This window comes from Protopterus annectens, chromosome 1.part0 (assembly GCF_019279795.1).
Source record: "Protopterus annectens isolate FY-2018-M chromosome 1.part0, PAN1.0, whole genome shotgun sequence".
NCBI classification, from domain to species: domain Eukaryota; kingdom Metazoa; phylum Chordata; order Ceratodontiformes; family Protopteridae; genus Protopterus; species Protopterus annectens.
In genome coordinates this window covers 617332909-617351576 of record NC_056725.1, presented here as the reverse complement: position 1 = coordinate 617351576, position 18668 = coordinate 617332909, and the positions used below count along the sequence as shown (strand labels likewise).

Sequence of the window (18668 nt, the reverse complement as noted above, 5' to 3'; positions counted from 1 at the left end):
ATACACTTTTTAGATACCATTGTAGTTTCCATATATGCAGTCTTGCATATGGAATTATGAGAACGCAGAAGGCCATGAACGCCAAGGCTTGCAGTATTTACTTTGCAGATAACAGGGTTTTTGTGGCCATTAGTTTGAAGTAAGTTGTCAAATGAATTTGTTTCTCTGGCGTGAGGAAAGCCATCTGGGAAGTTGTGTTCAAGCTTGCTCCCAGGAATATAATTTGTTGACAAGTTACAAGATGTGACTTCTTTTCATTTATGGTGTACCCCAGACAAGTTAGCACCTTTTTTTTACAAATGCTAGATGATTCAAAAGTATAGTATGGCCTTCTGCCTGAATTAGGCAATCGTCCAGGTATGGGTATATTTGAATATTTCTTTGCCTGCAAAATGCAATGACTGGAGCTAGACACTTTGTAAATACCCTGGGTGCAGTAGATAAGCCAAAGGGCAGTGCAGAGAACTGATAGTGCGTGCAGCCTGCTTTGAAGCGTAGGTATCTTCTGCAAGATTCCCTGATTGGGATGTGCAGGTAGGCTTCCTTTAAATCCAGTGTTGCCAACCAGGCATCCTTGCCTAGCATAGGAAGTAAGTGGTGAAGAGTTAGCATCTTGAATTTTGGGATCACCAAAAAGGTGTTTAGGATAGAAAGGTCCAGGATAGGACGCCATGAGTTGTCTTTTCTGGGTTCCAAGAAAAGTAGAGTAGAAACCTTGGCCCTTTTCTTCTTCTGGTACAGTTTCAATAGCCCCTATGCTTAACAGAGAGAGTACTTGCTTTTGAGCCTCTGCCCACTGATTTGGGGGTAGATCTGGCCAACCGTTTGGGGTTGGTAATGTGTGGCAGTGAAATCTGTATTCTTGGGAAACTATATTTAAAACCCATTTGTCCTGGGTAATGAGTTCCCAGTTTTTTGTCTGCAGAACAATCTTCCTCCTAAAGGAGCAGTCAGTTGAGAAGGGCTTGGAAGTTATTTAAGTTAAGTAATTGAGACAGTTTACCATGGGAGGGGGGGGGGGGAGTCTTACTACTCCCTGATTTGGAAGTGGGAGCCCCCCATTGCTTAAGTCCTGTCGGTACCCTGGGAATGAAACATAGGTGTTCAGCTGGTTCTGGGTTTGGACTGAGAAGGCCTGAAAGAAGCAGGAAAGGACCAATTCTTAGAGGGCCAATGGCTACTAAACCTTGGAGGCTGTACTTGTAGGAAATCTTTTAACAGTTTGCATAGATTTAGCTTTTTCCTCCATCTTTTTAAGTACTACTACTGCTTTGTTGCCAAACAGGCAGTCCTGATTTAAGGGAGCATCCAGCAATTTAGCTTTAACATGATCTGGCATAGATTGCTCCTTAAGCCAAGCATGCTTTCTAAGTACAGACCCAGTAACAGCAGCCCTACAAGATGCCTCTAGTGAATCAAAACTACATTGCAAAGTATGTTTTCCAACTTGTTCAGCAGAATGCATTAAATCCTGTAAATCTTTATTTTTAGCACAGTCAGGAATCAGCATCATTTTCTGTTTAAGCAATCCAATAATATGCTGCTGATACTATATGAAACTGGCAGTTTAAGGCCCTAATGGCCAAGGTTGCAGAAGTGTATACCTTCTTACCCCATCTATCCTGCGTCCTGGAATCTCTATCAGAGGGAGTAGGATTTCTGGCAGTAGTAGCCTTAATGCCCTTGGGTCCCTGTGAAATGGTCTCAGGATCCGCAGTAGGATTTTTTAAAAGGAACTTGTGAGAGGCAGGAACCCTGTAATATCTGTCAGGTTTTCTGGGAGCAGGAGGTAAAAAATCAGGGGCCAAGCTAGATTCCGTAAAGGCATTTTCAACAGTGTCTAGTACAGGAGGTATCGCTAAAGGCCTATGTTGGGGCAGAAGTAAGAAATCTGTAAGCCTCTTTTTATTATCAGAGTAATCCTGCCTTTCCCAGAGAAAATGCTCCCTAAGAGTATGCAAGATTTCACCAAAAGAGAAATCCTCTGGGAGGGGGCAGAGGGAATAGAGTCCTCTGCATCAGAATCCTCATAGGTAGATAAGGGTAAATCTTAGTCATCAGAGGAAATAGAAGTTTCAGAATCCTGATCAGAAGAATCAGAAGCAAATTCAGTCCTAGGTCTCTTAGAGGGGGAAGGTTGGCTTCTCCTGATTAAAGTAATAATGTCTTCAGCCATTCTTATCATTTGTTTCTTTAGGCATAGAGGCCTGACCATGCGGTCTGGGCGTCTGTTTTCTAGGCATGGTTCGAGTTTTAGGCCTTTAAGAAGATGGCACCTGTTTAATATGCAAGTCAATCGGCCTGAATACACCCTCAGAAGCCGGTGCCTGCACAGTGGCTACAGACCCATCCAAGGTAGAGACATCCGCAGGTTCCACAGTTGAAGCATCTCGCGGCATACCGGACTACGAATGGGTCTCAGTAGAGGCCTGTGGATCTGAAGTAGTGGGTAGCAGGGGCCTCACTGAGTACAGGCGAACTTGCAACTAGCTTAGGAGAAGCGTCGTCAGCAGCTTTGGACCTAGGCGATCTGTCTCTGTCTTTATCTTTGCGTTTTTTCAGAATGTCGGTAGTCGGGTGGCTTACCTAAGACATATCTGGATAATTGAAAAGAGTACCAAAATATTTAGAAGCGTAAATATACAGAAGACGAATAGTTCATTGTTTAAATAAGGCACAAAACAGACAGCGAGGTACGTCGTGGTCAGGGCCTAGGCAAGGCATACAGTACAAATGAAAATCTTTATGAGGTATTTGCTTTCCACAAGAAATACAATTATGGACTTTTACTGACATCGGTTTAGAGCAAGAAAAAGTTTCCCCAACGGGGTACTTGGCTTTAGTTGAAGACTTTAGTTCTGAAGCTCGAAAATGAAAACTTCAGGAGTCGGCTGACCAGCACTTGTGAACTGCTTCTGCTTCGGGCACCGCACGGCAAGAAAGAATGATGTAATGGCGTCGGCTGCATGCTTTATACCCCTGACTACCTGATGTCATGGAAGATGACAGCAACTGACACAGGACTCAAAACTTTGATAATCAGGCCAACCGAGGGCTACTGCAAGCAGATAACCCAAATGTGATGACTGCAACAGTGAAACATGAAGAGTAACTGCTTCAGGTTCCCACACGGCAAGGAAAGCTGATGTAATGGTGTCGGCTGCATGTTTTATACCCCTGACGACCTAATGTCATGGAAGAGGCGACAGCATCTGATACACAAATCCCAAGACTCTGGTATTTGGGCCGACTGAGGGCTACCTGCAGGCAGATAACCAAAGTGTGATGACTGCAACAGTGAAACATGAAAAACATTGAAAGTATTTAGCTACAATAAGGGCCTGACGAATAGTTTGGGCGTTGAACAAAGCACAAAACCGACAGCGAGGTATGTCGTGGTCTGGGCCTAAACAGATGATGCAGTAAGAATGGAAATCTCGGTGTGGTATTAGCTTTCCACAGGCGAGACAATTGTTAACTTTTTCTGACATCGGTTAAAGCAAGAAAAAAGGATCCCCAATGGGGTACTTCACTTTAGAAGACTTCACAATGATTCAATTTCGGAATGAAAACTCAGACAGCGGCCGACCGGCACTCGTGCGAACTGCTTCGGGGTCCTTGGCAAGAAAGACTGATGTAATGGCATCGGCTGCCTGTTTTTATACCCTTGACTACCTGACGTCAATCCTGAAGGGACAGCAACTGATGCAGAAATACTAAGCCTCTGGTATTCGGTCCGACCGAGGGCTACCCTTGGCAAGATAACCCAAGTGTGATGACTGCAACAGTGAAACACGAAGAACATCAGCACACTCACTGTATGCAATGTGTGACTGCTTGTTAATAAAATTATCTGTGAAAAAAATTACAAAAATCAGAAATAAATTTTAAAGCACTGAAAATACAACCAAAATGAATAGGTTACTTTTAATGTGCTTTATAAAACTACTACTTAAAACATTACACATCAATACATTACAATAATTTCATACATCTGCAACTTCTACACAAAAAGTAAAACTCCTACATATACATTGGTCCTAACACATTCATTCACTACAATTTTATGTACTGAAGAGATCAGCATATAAAATATGAACACCATAAAAAAAAAGATTCATTTAGAAAACTAAAATATTTGTTTTATTACCTCTTCAGCAGTACCAGACATGCCAGGGTCATGCTTTTGGCAGTGTATTCCCTTTCTCCATGCTTCCGCATCACCACAGTCACAAAATCCTCCACCACCAGATGTTGTCATCTGCAATGATTTTTACATAATTAAAAACTGATACCTGCACCATTTAATGATTAACTCTCCACATCCTAAACATTTTTAAAGCAATAATGATATACTTAATGAATGAAAATAACAAGAAATACTTACATTAATATTTCAAATATGAACTGAGCTAACAGGCTACAAACTAATAAGTTATGTCATCAAGAGACGTTTCTTAAAAACAGTACTTAAAAGAAACTAGCTGAAGCCATACATATGTTAAATCATTCTCATCTTCACCATTTGGTCAAATAACCTGGCTGCAGCTAATACCAGGGTGGTTCACGTCATAGTTCTAAAAATCAGAGTTACTCCTGCGTGAAACACTGGGCTAGTTCACTGCCAAAAATTACAAATGTCTAGCCTTCAGGGAGGCACTAACCAGACTTCACAGTTGCAAAACAAGAAACGGATAAAAGAGGAAGAAATTTCAGATGTCAAAAAAAAGGTTCTAAATTCCACCAACCATTATCTATAACAATGTATATTACACCTCAAGTCACTGAAATTAACTCAAATTAGCACTGGTGAATGAAGCGCAGTCTCCCAGAACAGTATACCATGCCCACATGATGCGTGCATATAGCATGACTGGTAGTCCTCTGCACACAACTAGAAAAATAAGCTAGATAAACAACAGTTTGCCTTTAGTTTGCATAATGGGTTAAACTAGGCTAAGAAAACTAATCCCATCCACTATGAGTCAAGCAGTATTTTTCAATGAACAATACATCACGACTAAATTTGGAGAAGTTTGTAGCAGCCAGAAATGCAGCAGGCTGCCAAGCTCTGAGCCAGGTGACCTACAAACTTATAAACACCAACATCCCAGAAAATTATACAAACTAGTAAAAAACATACATGACCCCTAAAAGAACAAAAAAGATAAGGAACCCTGAGAGAGAAACTCACAAATCATTCCTTCATACTAAGAAGAAAGGTGTGGAAAGTAGCGTACTGGAAAGAAAATGTGAAGAGATGGCAGACAAAGGAATAGACAAACATCAGCAATTCTGACTAATCTGAAAATAAAATTACCAAAACATATGCTGAGATCCCAGCTGAGTGACACAATGGAGTATACTGCAACAAACAAAAGGCTGCAAGAAATTGGACAGACTTGTGAACTACAAGGGACAGAGTGAGAGCTCAAACAAATAATAGTCCAACAAGAGACTAACTATGAAAATCTGCAAATAAAAGAAAGTTTGAAGGGAAAATCTTCATGCATCTATGGGCACCAAACAAAGAGAGGGGGAAGAATGCATGAATTTTGTTAACACATGCTTAAGCAGGTGGACTGAAATACCAAAATATGGATTTCAAAAGATAACATTCCAGCAGCTAGAAGTAGACAAAAAAAGAAGTTATGTACTTACCATAATGTTCCATGTTGGTCCATCTCACCCTTCATTCTTTACATATGGGATTGGAGCCGATCCTCGGCTCCGACTCGGCCTGTTTACAAGCTGAAAGACTTCTGGTTGGCTCGTGGCTAGGTGGGTATCCCATGGTGCACCAGTACAATCCCCAGATCTGGCTTGCTGCTGACTACAAGAAATAATAACAGCCTACAGAAGAAGCCAATACTAAAAGGCCTCCATAAATAATGAAATTAGTATTTTGCTGTCTCCAGGTACTTCCAGGATGGGGGCAAGAGGGCAGGTTCGAAAGGATGAGATGGACTACTAACATGGAACATTATGGTAAGTACATAATTTCTTTTTGTTAAGTTCTTTACATATGGGACAGCGTCCCTAGCACCTTATTCTTGGGTGGCTCAAGGAAAAATACTCCCGAGTACCATGGAACCAAAAGACGCTCTACCCCTGGAGGTTAAATCCAATTTGTAATGAGTAATAAAAGTGTGAGGGGTAGCCGACGCAGCAGCTGCACAAATATTGTCAAGTGGAACTGTGGCTTGAAAGGCTGCAGAGGCAGATTGAGATCTGGTAGAATGAGCCTTGATTTTAAAGGGTAAAGGTTTATCCTCAGAAGTGTAAACATAAGCTACACAGCTAGAAATCCAGTTCAAGTAACTTTGGAAACTGGTAAGCCCAACCTGGATTTGGAAAAGGAAATTAATAATTGATCCGATTTTCTAATGTCTTTAGTCCGGTGCAAATAAAAACGTAATTGTCTATGGACATCCAGTTGGTGAAACCTGTACTCAGCTGCACTGGAGTGATTCTGAAAGAAAACCATAAGTACTATGGACTGATTCAGTGTGGCATGGAAGTAGACCTTTGGGAAAAAGGAAGGGTTAGTACGAAGGGACACCCTGTCTTTATGAAAAATCAGATAAGGCGGTTTAACAGACAAGACTTGCAATTCTGACACCCATCTGGTAGATGTGATGGCCACCAAAAACAACGTCTTCCACAACAAAAACTTTAAAGAGCATGAATGAAAAGGCTCAAAGGGCATAGAGGTTAATTTTGATAACACAAAGTTTAAATCCCATGAGGCCACAGGCTCTTGAACAGGAGGTCTGAGCAAAGTGGTACCTTTGAGGAAGGTTTTGCACAATTTATGAGACATTAAGTTAGAATCTGGGAACCCAAATGAAAATTTGAAATTGCTGCCAATTGGACACTGATAGTGGCAGCCACAGATCCTTGGTGAAACAGTTCAGAAAGAAACTCCAAAACCACTGGAATGGAGGCAGTGAAGGGGTCAACATCTATTTTCTCCACCCAAAGAGAGAATCTTTTCCATTTACTGGATTATAGTTTCCTAGTGGAAGGTTTATGAGAAGACGCAAGGATATGAGTCACGGAAGGCGAGAAGTCCTGAAGCCTGACTAGGGATGGAATTGGAGCAGCCACGCTGTCAAATTGAGGGTGTGTAAAGAGGGGTTAAGTGAACCTGACATGTGAGTCAGCAGGTCTAGAACTGGGTCCAGAATCCAAGGATCGTCCAGGAGAAGAGGCCCGAGGAGGAGGCACCAAACCTGATGAGGCCAGTAAGGAGCAGTGAGGATCAATTTGCTTCCCAGCCGTTTCGCTTTCTGAATCGCCTTGGGAATGACAGGAAAGGGAGGAAAAGCATACAGGAGACCCAGGGGTCAATCATGAACAAGTGCGTCTCTGGGCGACTACCCCGCAGGCGGGATGAGGGAAAAGTAGCTGCTGCATTTGGCATTGATTGGGCTGGCAAAGCGATGTCCACCTGTGGAAAATCTGTTCCGCTGTTTCAGAGATCACTCGTGAGGAATCAGGATCACCTGGCTGAGTTTGTCGGCTATCACGTTGGTCTTCCTTGGAATGTGCGTTGCTGCCACAAAGCGCTGGGAAGATATCACCCATTCCCAAACTCGCATGGCCTTTTGACAGAGTGGGTAAGATCTGGTTCCGCCCTGTTTGTTGATATACCATACTACCAACATGTTGTCTGACTGTATTGTAATAGTCCCCAGAGGAAGAAAGTCGTGAAGTGCTTGCAATGCCAGGAGCACTGCAGTAATCTCTAGAACACCGATATGCAGATGGACCTTGTGGTCTTGCCATGTGCCTTGGACAGTCTTGCCTAGATAATGCCCATCTCACTCTATCTGTGAGGCATCCATGGTCACAGTGGCAATGAGTTGGCAAGGAACAATTGAAGTGCCCCGTGTTCGGTTGATTGGGTAATGTCCACCAAAGGAGGTCCTTCTTGCAAGGTTCTGTCAGTAGAATGTGATGGGATAATGGAAGGTGCTGAAAGGACCATTGGGACAACAGGAGCCACTGGAGAATTCTCATGTGTAACCTGGCTAGTGGCACTAATAGTATGGTGGAAGCCATGGTCCCAAGGAGCTGCAGAACAACCTTGGCTTTGACCCTTTGGAAGGGGAGAAGAAGCTGAATTTGAAGCACCAGGTTTTGTACCCTTTCGGCAGGAAAACTAACCACCATGTTTACTGTGTCTATCTCTGCGCCTATAAAAATCACAGACAGAGAGCAATAAGCCAGATTTTTTTTCCCAATTTATACAGATTCCCAGTTGGGCACAAAGCTGAATAGTACTGTCCCTGCTCTGAAGGAGTAGATGCCTGGTGGGGGAAGTCAGGGGACAGTTGTCCAAATATGGAAACACCTGGAATCCTCGACATCTCAGGTGAGCTGTCACTACTGCCATACATTTGGTGAACACCCTTAGGGCTGTGGTGAGACCAAAGGGCAGAGCACAGAACTGGAAGTGACTGGCTCCCAGCCAGAAGCATAGCTGACTCCTTGACGCCCTGTCCATTTTTATGTGGTAGCTTACTAGAAGAGGCCCGAGGAGGAGATCTATTGAGCACATCCAACGGGAGTATAGACTGCAGTGCTACCATCCAGAACTTGCCCTTTACTGATTCGTTCAATCTGCTGAGGTCCAGAATGGGCCTCTAGTCCCCTGTACGTTTTGGCACTAAAAAGAATCTGGAGTAAGTTCTGGATCCTACTTGGTCTGCTGGGACAGTTTGGATGACTCTTTTTGACAGCAACTTGTTGACCTCCACAGTTGCCTGATCCCTGTGATTGGGTGGAACACCTGGGATCTTCTTGGGAAAAAAAGGTGGAAGAGAAAAGGGTATTACATAACCTCTGGTAACAATTCTTTGTACACACTTGTCTTGAGTGATACTTAGCCAGGCTTCTGGATACAAAGAAATGCGACCCCTGACCGGCCGCAGAGAAGCACAGTTGGGCCCCACATCAGGAGCGCTGGTAAGGCTGGCCCCAAAAAGAATTGCAACCTCCCTGGTTTTGCGGACTGCCCCTGCCTCTAGGGCGACGTTTACCATTTCCTCCTACTCCTCCTCTGCCTCTGAAGGAGGAGTCACCCTGTGCCTCCTGGAAAAACCTCTGGGACTTCTTGAACCACATTTTACCGCCCCTCTGACCCTTAGGGTATTGTCTAGAGGGAACAGTAAAACATACTCCCACGGCAGAGAGTGTTTTTCCTTCTTGCTCGCACCGGGTGACGTGTCCTTTACCTTGGATCTAAACAATGAGGAACTGTTGAATGGGGCATTGGTAAAGGTAGATAAACGGTTCTGCAAAGTTACACAAACGCATCCAGGAATGATGCCTCAGGGAAATTCCTGAACCCGCTGCTCTACTCGCTCCATCAGCCACATATGAAATAAGCCGCATGGAAGAGTTAACAATAGACGTCAAGGTGGACAAAGTACAGTTTTGTACCTACCATAAATGTAGATGTCCGAGAGGAATGCATCTGCACTCTTCACAAATGGGGTTGTCCTGTTGTCAGGCAGCCCTTCGGTCGGCCGGATTCCAAAGTCTGGGTCTGGCTTCGGCTGGTGTCGCACTTCACCCGACGTCATTGCAGCAGTTTTCGGGTATAAAGACATCAGCCGACGCCATTTTCCTCAGTGTTTCTTGCCCCAGATGCCAGGTGCCCTCTAGGAAGGCTAAATTTGGATAAATGTCAAAATTTCCAAATAGTAGAGAGCAAACACACAAAATAAACATGTATGTACATATATACAAACAAATACACCATAATAGATCCCCCCCAAGCTAGCTTAAGATTGGTAAATACCCTAGGAGTACCTCAGAGGGGAAGGAGGGAGGGTAATCCTGACTGCAGATGCATTCCTCTCGGACATCTACATTTATGGTAGGTACAAAACTGTACTATGTCCTTCAAGGATGCATCTGCAGTCTTCACAAATGGGTAGAATACCATAGCTAAACTAGGGGAGGAGGTAAGATAAAGGATTATGGTGTAGTTAGGATCCCTTGCAAAACAGCAGTGGCAAAACCAGCACGGGATCTAGAGTAGAGTGGTAAGTTATAATGCTTGGCAAATGTATGCACGGAGGTCCAAGTAGCAGCCTCTATAATGTCCTTGGTAGCCACTCCTCGTAAGAAAGCTGTGGTAGTGGCTGTAGCCCTTGTTGAGTGAGGTCTGATGTTCTCTGGAGTTTTCTTCCCATGATAGGAGTAACAGAATCTAATGCAATTTCCTATCCATTTGGAAATTGTCTGTTTAGAGATTGGTTTTCCTTCCTTCCCTGTTGCATATGCTACCAGAAGCTGGTCAGTCTTTCTATTGTTTTTTGTTCTGTCCAGATAGTAGCTAATTGTCTATGTACATCCAAGGTATGTAGGAGCCTTTCTCCCCTGTTCTGTGGGTTGGGGAAGAATGTAGGAAGGTGGATAGCCTGATTTAGAGAAACTCTGGACACCACCTTAGGCATAAATGTAGGATTTGTTCTCATGGACACTCTGTCTTGGTGGAAGATCAGGAAGGGTTGCACTGCCATCAAAGCCTGTAGTTCAGAAACCCTTCTTGCTGAAGTTATTGCTAGCAGGAATGCAGTTTTCCAGGATAAGTATTGTAATTCTGCTGTTGCTGCTGGTTCGAAAGGAGGTAAAGTTAGTTTTTCTAGTACAAAATTCAAGTCCCATGCTGGCAGTGGAGGTTTCCTGGGAGGTTTTACATTTTTGATTCCTCTCAGAAACTGTCTAAGCAGAGGATGCAAGAAGACAGGAGGATCCAAGTTGTATTCTGCTGAAATAGCTGATGCATGTATTTTGATGGAGGAATAGGACAGGCCTGTATGGTAGAGCTCTGCCAAGTACTCCAGGATGTTGGCTATGTTCACTAGTGTCACATCTTGCCTCTTTGTCGTACTCCAAATGAGGTATCTTTTCCATTTTGCTGCATAATTTTTCCTTGTGGAAGGTCTACGAGCCTCCAGCATTATGTCTTTAACCCTTTGGGATAAATTCTGGTCAATTGTTGTTAGGTAATGTGCCATGCAGTTAACTGCAGAGTCTTTAGACTGGGATGCAGAATGCTGTAGTTGTTCTGTGTCAGCAGTAAAGGAATCAGGGGCAGTGTCCAAATTAGTTCCCTGGACATGCTCCTCAGGAGTGGGTACCAATGTTGCCTTGGCCAGTTTGGAGCTATCAGAATGATCCTCGGGCGTTCCTCTTTGATCTTCAGAAGCACCTTGTGCATCAAAGGAAGAGGTGGGAATGCATATGCCGTCAGGCTTTTCCAACTGAAAGAAAGGGAGTCCACCTTCCAAGCAAGTGGGTGGAAGGTCCTTGTGCAGAACTTCTTCAACTGGTGATTGGTTGGGGATGCAAACAAGTCTATTTGTGGTAACCCCCATTTTCTTGTGATGGTTTTGAAGATGTCCGGATGCAGCATCCATTCGTGGGCATCTGTTGTAGTTCTGCTTAATATGTCTGCTAGAATGTTTTCCTTCCCTGGTACATAAATTGCCTGCAACTGAATGTTGTAGCTCAGAGCCACATCCCATAGGTCGAGAGCCAGCCGGCATAGAGGGTATGAGTGTGTTCCTCCTTGTTTGTTGATGTACCACATAACTGTGGTGTTGTCTGTCCTTATCATCAACTGGCCTTCTTGGAGAAGGGGTCTGAATGCCTGGAGTGCCAATTTCACTGCCATCATTTCTTTGAGATTTATGTGCAGATGTAGCTGTTCTTGAGACCATAGACCTTGAAAGCACTTGTCCAGGATGTGAGCCCCCCAGCCGAGGTCTGAGGCATCTGTCGTGATGGTTTGACTTGGTTGACTTCTGCAGAAGGGCAATCCTTTGTTTGATTGGCATGCCTGAGCCCACCATAGGAAGTCCTGTTTCAGGCATGGAATCAATGGAATTTTGGTTTCTAGGCTGTGTTTGTGTTGGGACCACAAATTCTTTAGGTACCACTGTAGCTTTCTCATATGCAACCTGGCATGAGGGACCAGTATTATGCAGGATGCCATGAAGCCTAGGGCTTGTAACACTTTTCTTGCAGTCAAATGAGTGTGCTTTGTTAATGCCAAGAAGTAGAGAGGAAGTTGTTCTTTCTTTTCTGCAGTCAGGAATGCCATTTGTTTTGATGTGTCCAGTTCTGCACCCAGAAAGGTTATTCTTTGGGATGGAATCAGCCTTGATTTTTCTGTATTGACTGTATATCCCAGAGCTTGTAGCAGGTGGATGACTCTTTGTAAGTCTTCTGCTAGTTTGTTCTTGCTGTCCGCTTGTATCAGGCAGTCGTCCAGGTAGGGATAGATTTGAATCCTGAAGTCTGCAATGAGCTATAACTGATGCCAGGCATTTCGTGAACACTCTGGGCGCAGTAGATAAGCCAAATGGCAATGCTGAGAATTGATAATGCTCTGATCCTGCAAGAAATCTGAGGTATCTTCTGCAAATTGGTCTTATGGGGACGTGCAGGTATGTCTCCTTGAGATCTAGAGTTACCAGCCAAGACTCCTTGCCCAGCATGGGAAGAAGCTGCTGTAGGGTCAGCATTTTGAATTTGGGAACAATGATGAATGTGTTTAAGGCGGACAGATCTAGGATAGGCCTCCATTTGTTTTGTTTCCTTGGTACCAGGAAGAGCCTTGAGTAGAATCCTTTTCCCTGCTCCATAGGTGGTACCTTTTCCACGGCTCTCATTTTTAATAATTGAGATATTTGTTGTAGAGCTTCTGCCCTTTGATTTGGTGGAAGGTTTGGCATTCCTCTCTTTCCTGGTAGAGTATGGAAATGAAACCTGTAGCCTTGGTCTATAGTTTGCAAAATCCATTTTTCTCTTGTAATGCAGTGCCAGTTTTTTGAAAATAATGCTAGTTTTCCGCCCAAGGGTGCTTGTAGTTGTTCCCTGGTAGGCGGTACCACCGTCCAGTCACTGAGATTGAGTTGTTGTAGAGGTGGTGGCTGTATCCGTGCCTCGTTGGTTGTTGCCATGCCATTGGTGACCCCTGTAGGAACCCCTGGACTGGTTTCTGCCTCTAGTACGCCTATTCCTGCCTCTTTGTGGCTTAGAGGATTCCGGAAAGGACCAGTTCTTGTAGGGCCAGTTCCTGCTAAACCTTGGGGGTTGAACTTGCAGAAAATCTTTTACTGTTTGAACAGATTTAGCTTTCTCTTCCATCTTTTTTAGTACCTGCTGCGCAGGGGAACCAAATAAATTGACCTTGTCCATAGGTGCATCCAAAAGCTTTGATTTGACATGGTCTGGTAATACCTGTTCTTTTAACCATGCATGCCTCCTAATAACTGTGCCAGTCATGGCTGATCTAAAGGAAGCCTCCAGTGCATCATGGCCACATTTTAAAGAATGGTTACTAACCTGCTGTATGTTATGTACCATTTCCTGAACATACTTTTTATCTAAAGATTCTTCAGGAGGATAGCTTTTTAGTCAACTGATCAAGCATAAACTCTTGGTATTGAATCATATGGAATTGGCAGTTCAAAGCTCTAGCTGACAAAGTAGCAGAGGTGTAAACCTTTTTACCCCATCTCTCTAAGGACCTGGATTCCCTTTCAGAGGGGAGGGGGTTTTTAGAAGAAGTAGCTGCTACAGCTTTAGGGCCCTGGGATATAGTCTCTGGATCCGCAACAGGAGCCTTAGAAAAATGGTGATGAGTGTCCGGGACCCTATAGTACCTATCAGGCTTAACAGGAGCCGGAGGTAAAGAATCAGGAGCAGAGCATACGTCATTAAATGCATCATCAACAACAGGAAGAACTGGGGGAATGGCTAAAGGTCTATGTTGTGGCAAATGCAGAAAGGTCCCAAGTCTCTTTCTGGAGTCTGTGAAATCCTGGCCCTGCCACTGAAATTGTTCCCTCATAGCATGCAGGGTTTCCCCAAAGGAAAATTCCTCAGGAGGGGAGGCTGAAGGAATGGAGTCCTCAGCATCTGAATCTTCGTAGGGGGAATAAGCAGCCTCAGCAGGGTCTGAATGCTCCGAGTCTTCAGAAGAATCATCAGCGGATCCTGGCTCAGGGGGCTCTGCTCTAGGTCTCTTTTCTGGAGGAGGGAGAGAGGCCCTGTCAGGATGTGGCTGGGTTCCACGGATTAAGGATATGAGATCCTCAGCCAAAGAAAGCATGTGGGAGCTGGTGCTGGGCCTGTGAGAAGGAGGCTTGGCAGGCACAGATTTTGTTGATTTGGCTGCCTTAGCTCTGGCAAAGGCCTTAATAGACATAGCTGGAGGAGGCCTAGCAGCACCACGTGCAGGAGTAGAAACATCCAGGGGAATGGTGTCTGATAAATCCTGTGAAACCACAACAGACGGTTGGGTTTCGGAGGCCGTCTCTACCAGGCTGGAAGAGGCCTCGGTGGAAGGCATGTTATCGGCTGAAGAAAGAACCGCTTGCTCGGTTTCGGCCGAAACCGAGACATTCGTGGTTTGCTTAACCGCGGTTTCAGCCGAAACCGCGGACCGCGAGTGTCGGTCCTTTTCTTTGCGTTTTTTAGTAATTTGTGTAGTCGGAGGATCCGACGGCATAATGTAGGCAAAATCAGAGCCGAATATCTGTTCAGCAAAGTCCGACCGACGTTTAAGCGTCCGTCGGTTAAAAGAAGAACAGGCTAGACAAGCTGCTACGTCGTGGTCTGGGCCTAAACAATGAATGCAATAGGAGTGGAAATCCTTATGAGGTATTTATTTCCCACAAGCTAAACAGTTATTAACTTTGTCTGACATCGGCTGAGGCAAGAAAGAGTCCCCAACGGGGTACTTAGCTTTATTGAAGTCTTGGTTGTATTCGGTAATAGTTATCTCTGGATCTGACCGACCGGCACTTGCGAACAGCTTCTGCTTGGCGCCGCGCAAGAAAGACTGAGGAAAATGGCGTCGGCTGATGCCTTTATACCCGAAAACTGCCGCAATGACGTCGGGTGAAGTGCGACACCAGCCGAAGCCAGACCCAGACTTTGGAATCCGGCCGACCGAAGGGCTGCCTGACGACAGGACAACCCCATTTGTGAAGACTGCAGATGCATCCTTGAAGGACATCTGGGTAGAAACCTTGTCAGGGACTCCCTCAGTACATGTACCTTGTAGAGAATCTCCTAACTCTTTAAGGAGATCTCGCTGGAGCCACGTAAAGTGAGTAAGGTAATTAAGCAATCTAAGGGTAAATGCCACTGAAGAAAAGATACGCTTCCCATATCTCTCCATTGTTCGAGACTCCTTATTCGGCGGATGAACAGAAGAAGTCATCTCAGCTAACTCCTTAGTGACCACCACCACCATGGCATCTACAGGCACACCTTTAGATAAAACGTCTTTTCCTGGAAGAGAAGAAAGGAACTTGTTCGGTCTCCTGTGGACTGGCTCCATGGCATCAGGGGTATCCCACGCCTTTCGACTAACTAAATCCATCAGTTCGTCGAAAGGTGGAGACACTCCAGAGGCAGAAGGTTGAGACCAGAAAGCCTTCAGGTACACCGACTCATCAGAAGGGGTAACAGTGGACCAGCCGCACCTCTGTTTAAGGATCTCCAGAATATCTACGATGGAGACATCATCAGAGGACGACTTGGGGGACCCTTCTGACACCTCGATGGCAGTGTCAGATGCCTAAGACTCATCCTGGGAGTCGACATGCTTCCTCTTACAAGTTCTCTTCAGTGGGGGCTGCTTGGAAGGGCATTCCAGGGAGGTCTCGGAAGAGTGGGGGCCGGTGGCTCCTGAGGCTGGGGGCCTCTGCTGCCGCTGGAGGGGGTAGAAGCTGAGACACAAGTAGGTGCTATGGGGGGAGGGGGGGAGTGCCGGTACCTCTGGTAGGAGCTGATGGTCAGGACAGCACACTCCATCTCAAAAGCGGACTTCTCCAGCTCTGAGGAGACAGAGGATGCCATTGGCACTAGAGCCACCGGCTCAGAGACGCAGGATCTGAACTCACCATAGCCAACACGCCGAGAGTTAAGCATTGACGCCAGAGTGCAGCATTTGGGCAGCCTTTCAGGAGTGCTGATAGGCTTGTAGAAAAAAAGACCTCTGCAACCTTGGTTTTGAAGGCCTTCTCTGCCATGTGGTCACTGTCGGCCACTAAATTTGCCCCCTCCACCTCTCTTGCCACAGGGAGATCACCACACAAGTCCTTGGAAAACCTTGTGATTTTTGGAACCACATCTTTCTACAAACATTTTCCTGAGGGATAGAAAGCCTTACTCCTATGGCAGTCAGGGTTTTCCAATTTGGACGACTCCTGAAGAGGGCATCTTTACCCTTGAGGCCAAACAACACAGATCCAGTAAAAGGTGCATTGATGAAGAAAGTCTTGAAAGGCACCATAAAATCGCAAAGGGACATCCAGGCATGCCTTCTCACAGTTATGCCTGAGCCAGCCGGTCTGGAAACACCCTCTTGTAGCAAGAGAAATCAGATGCATGGAGGCTTTTGACAGGAAGTAAAGGGTGACCGGTTATGAAGGCAGTCTTTTGCTCCACTGCAGCAATGGACCCAGAAGGGGACTTGGAAAGGTCCTTAGTAAAGTCCCTCTGAAACCTTCTAATGTGTGCAAAATAAATCAGTGACCAGAGGGTAACTGTAACCAAAGCATAGATTTGCTTCCCAAACCTGTCCAAAGTCCTTGACTCCCTGTTAGGGGGATGAGCAGAAACATTTTCCTGGCTAGTTCTTTTTTTTTGTGGCTGGAGCAAACACCACAGCATCAACCAAGGGACCCCTACTCCAGTGTGCAGGGTCTTTTGGTGTAACTAGGTACTTGTCTGGCTGCCTATGGATGGGTTTTGTCACATCCGGATCCTTGCATGCCAGATGAGAAATCAGACCTACCTTTTTATCAGCCAGGGGGACCACCCTGGCATTGCTGGGCCAGTTTCAAAAGGCTCAAGGAAAAATGACTCCTCCTGGGAAGGGGCTTTGGAAAATCAACCACCTTTTCATCTCAAAAGCTCAAGAATCTTACCTAATGAGACATCCTCAAGGGGTGATCTGGGAACCCATCCTCTTCATTGAAGTCTGTGTCTTCTGTTAAGAAATCCTGTGGGGAGTCAATATGCCTCCTTTTGTACACACGCGTCGGAGGAGCTTTCATGGGGGCATGATCAGTGAAGACTCGGAAGTTTGCAGGGAGTCTTGGATTAGGACTGCCTCAAGGCTTGGATGGCTCAGTGGTCCCAAATGGGCAGAATGAGCAGAATCAGTACCCAGGATAATCAGTTGAGGAAGGGGAGAAATTGAGGAGGTAAGGATGCACTATCCACTGAAGCAGATAAAGCCCTCTCCACTACATCAAAAGCCATGGGAAAGCCCAAAATCACCTTAGCAAGAGCCAAACCCACATGACCAAGGTAGCTCAGGGAATCCCCACTGCCATGCCTCAAAGCAAAAGTGAGAGCCGAGCTACCTAATGCTGAAGTGAGGGCTCCGAGATTGTTGGAGTCAAACCTCTAGTCCCAAAACCAGCACCAAAGCTATGACTCTGAGATCCCCCCCAGCTTTCAGATAGTTGGCAGCCAGCTGAATCAGAAAGTGTCAGGGTCGGAGGTCATGCCTTGGGATTGGACATGGACAAACTTGGGAATCTCGGATCCAATCTTTTCAAAGCTAAGGGGTGGATCACAGTCGGAGTAACCAATGTTGTTTGGGGCAGTGCAAAGCTCTCTGGTTCAATGGGAGATGGACCCAGAATAACTCCCACATGAATTTGGGTCCTGAGAAATTCTCTCTTCATTCTGTCCACATCAACTTCAGAAAGGCTCCTGGTAGACCTAAAGGATGACTGAGCTGGATGGAGGTCTACAAGCTCCGCATGGTGTGTCCTGCAAAAAGGGGGAATGCAGCCTCAAGTGTATTGGCCTGGTGAAAACCTTGTCCATTTTAGGACAGGAGACTTAGATGAAGAAAAAGCTAGATTCCAAGGAAATGATCAAATCCAAAGGTTTGGCAACTTTTGAAGGTGGAGCCAACCCTGGAGCAAAATAAGGACAGCAGTCGTGGAAGCACTTCCTTGACTCCTTAGGTTTTTCCATGATCTTCTCCTCTGTTTCCCCTTTATAATTCTCCGCCAGCTTTTTGGCAGAGGGGGAACTTCAGATACTGAAGAGGAGGATGAAGGCAGCAACCCTTACAGCACCAACTTATTTCTGCATTTAACCAATGCTCTACAGTTGAGTCCTGCACTAATCTCGCATTCCATATTCAAATGCCTGGCTCCAAGACAGTATACGCATTCCAAATGGGCATCTGAATTGGGAATCTTATGACCACAGGGGGGAGCATTTCTTAAACCCAGTGGGTCTGTCAGACATAACTACCTACACTACACTAGCAACAACCACAGGAAAAGGAAACAGGGGAAAGCAAAGTCACAATGCCAGCAATGGCAACAATGATCTCAAACTAGAGAAAGAAATACCAACAATGGTAAACACACTACTACTTAGTAGAAGGGTAGAGAGAGAAGCTAGAAAGGAGGAAAAGACTCGAGGCCTACAAACTGTAATGCACCCAACAACTAAACTTTGGCATATCCAGAAAAACACTTTTTTAACATGGGAGGCAAAGAGAAAGGCAAAAGGAAGTTGAGTTATCACAGTCAAAAAATTGTCACTTAATAGCTTGAGCTAAGTCAACCACATTTGATCTTTGGAAGTGGAAACAA

General features: G+C 45.2%; 1 protein-coding gene across 3 annotated transcripts in view; it reads right to left on the bottom strand.

Moving 5' to 3' along the window:
* Positions 1 to 18668, bottom strand: part of UBR2 (ubiquitin protein ligase E3 component n-recognin 2) — a 5196118-nt gene that overhangs the window by 4889339 nt on the left and 288111 nt on the right. For all 3 annotated transcript variants that reach the window (XM_044061864.1, XM_044061881.1, XM_044061872.1), the window contains exon 4: positions 4151 to 4261. In XM_044061864.1, coding sequence (XP_043917799.1) covers positions 4151 to 4261 — 111 coding nt within the window. The remainder of the gene's footprint in view (positions 1 to 4150; positions 4262 to 18668) is intronic.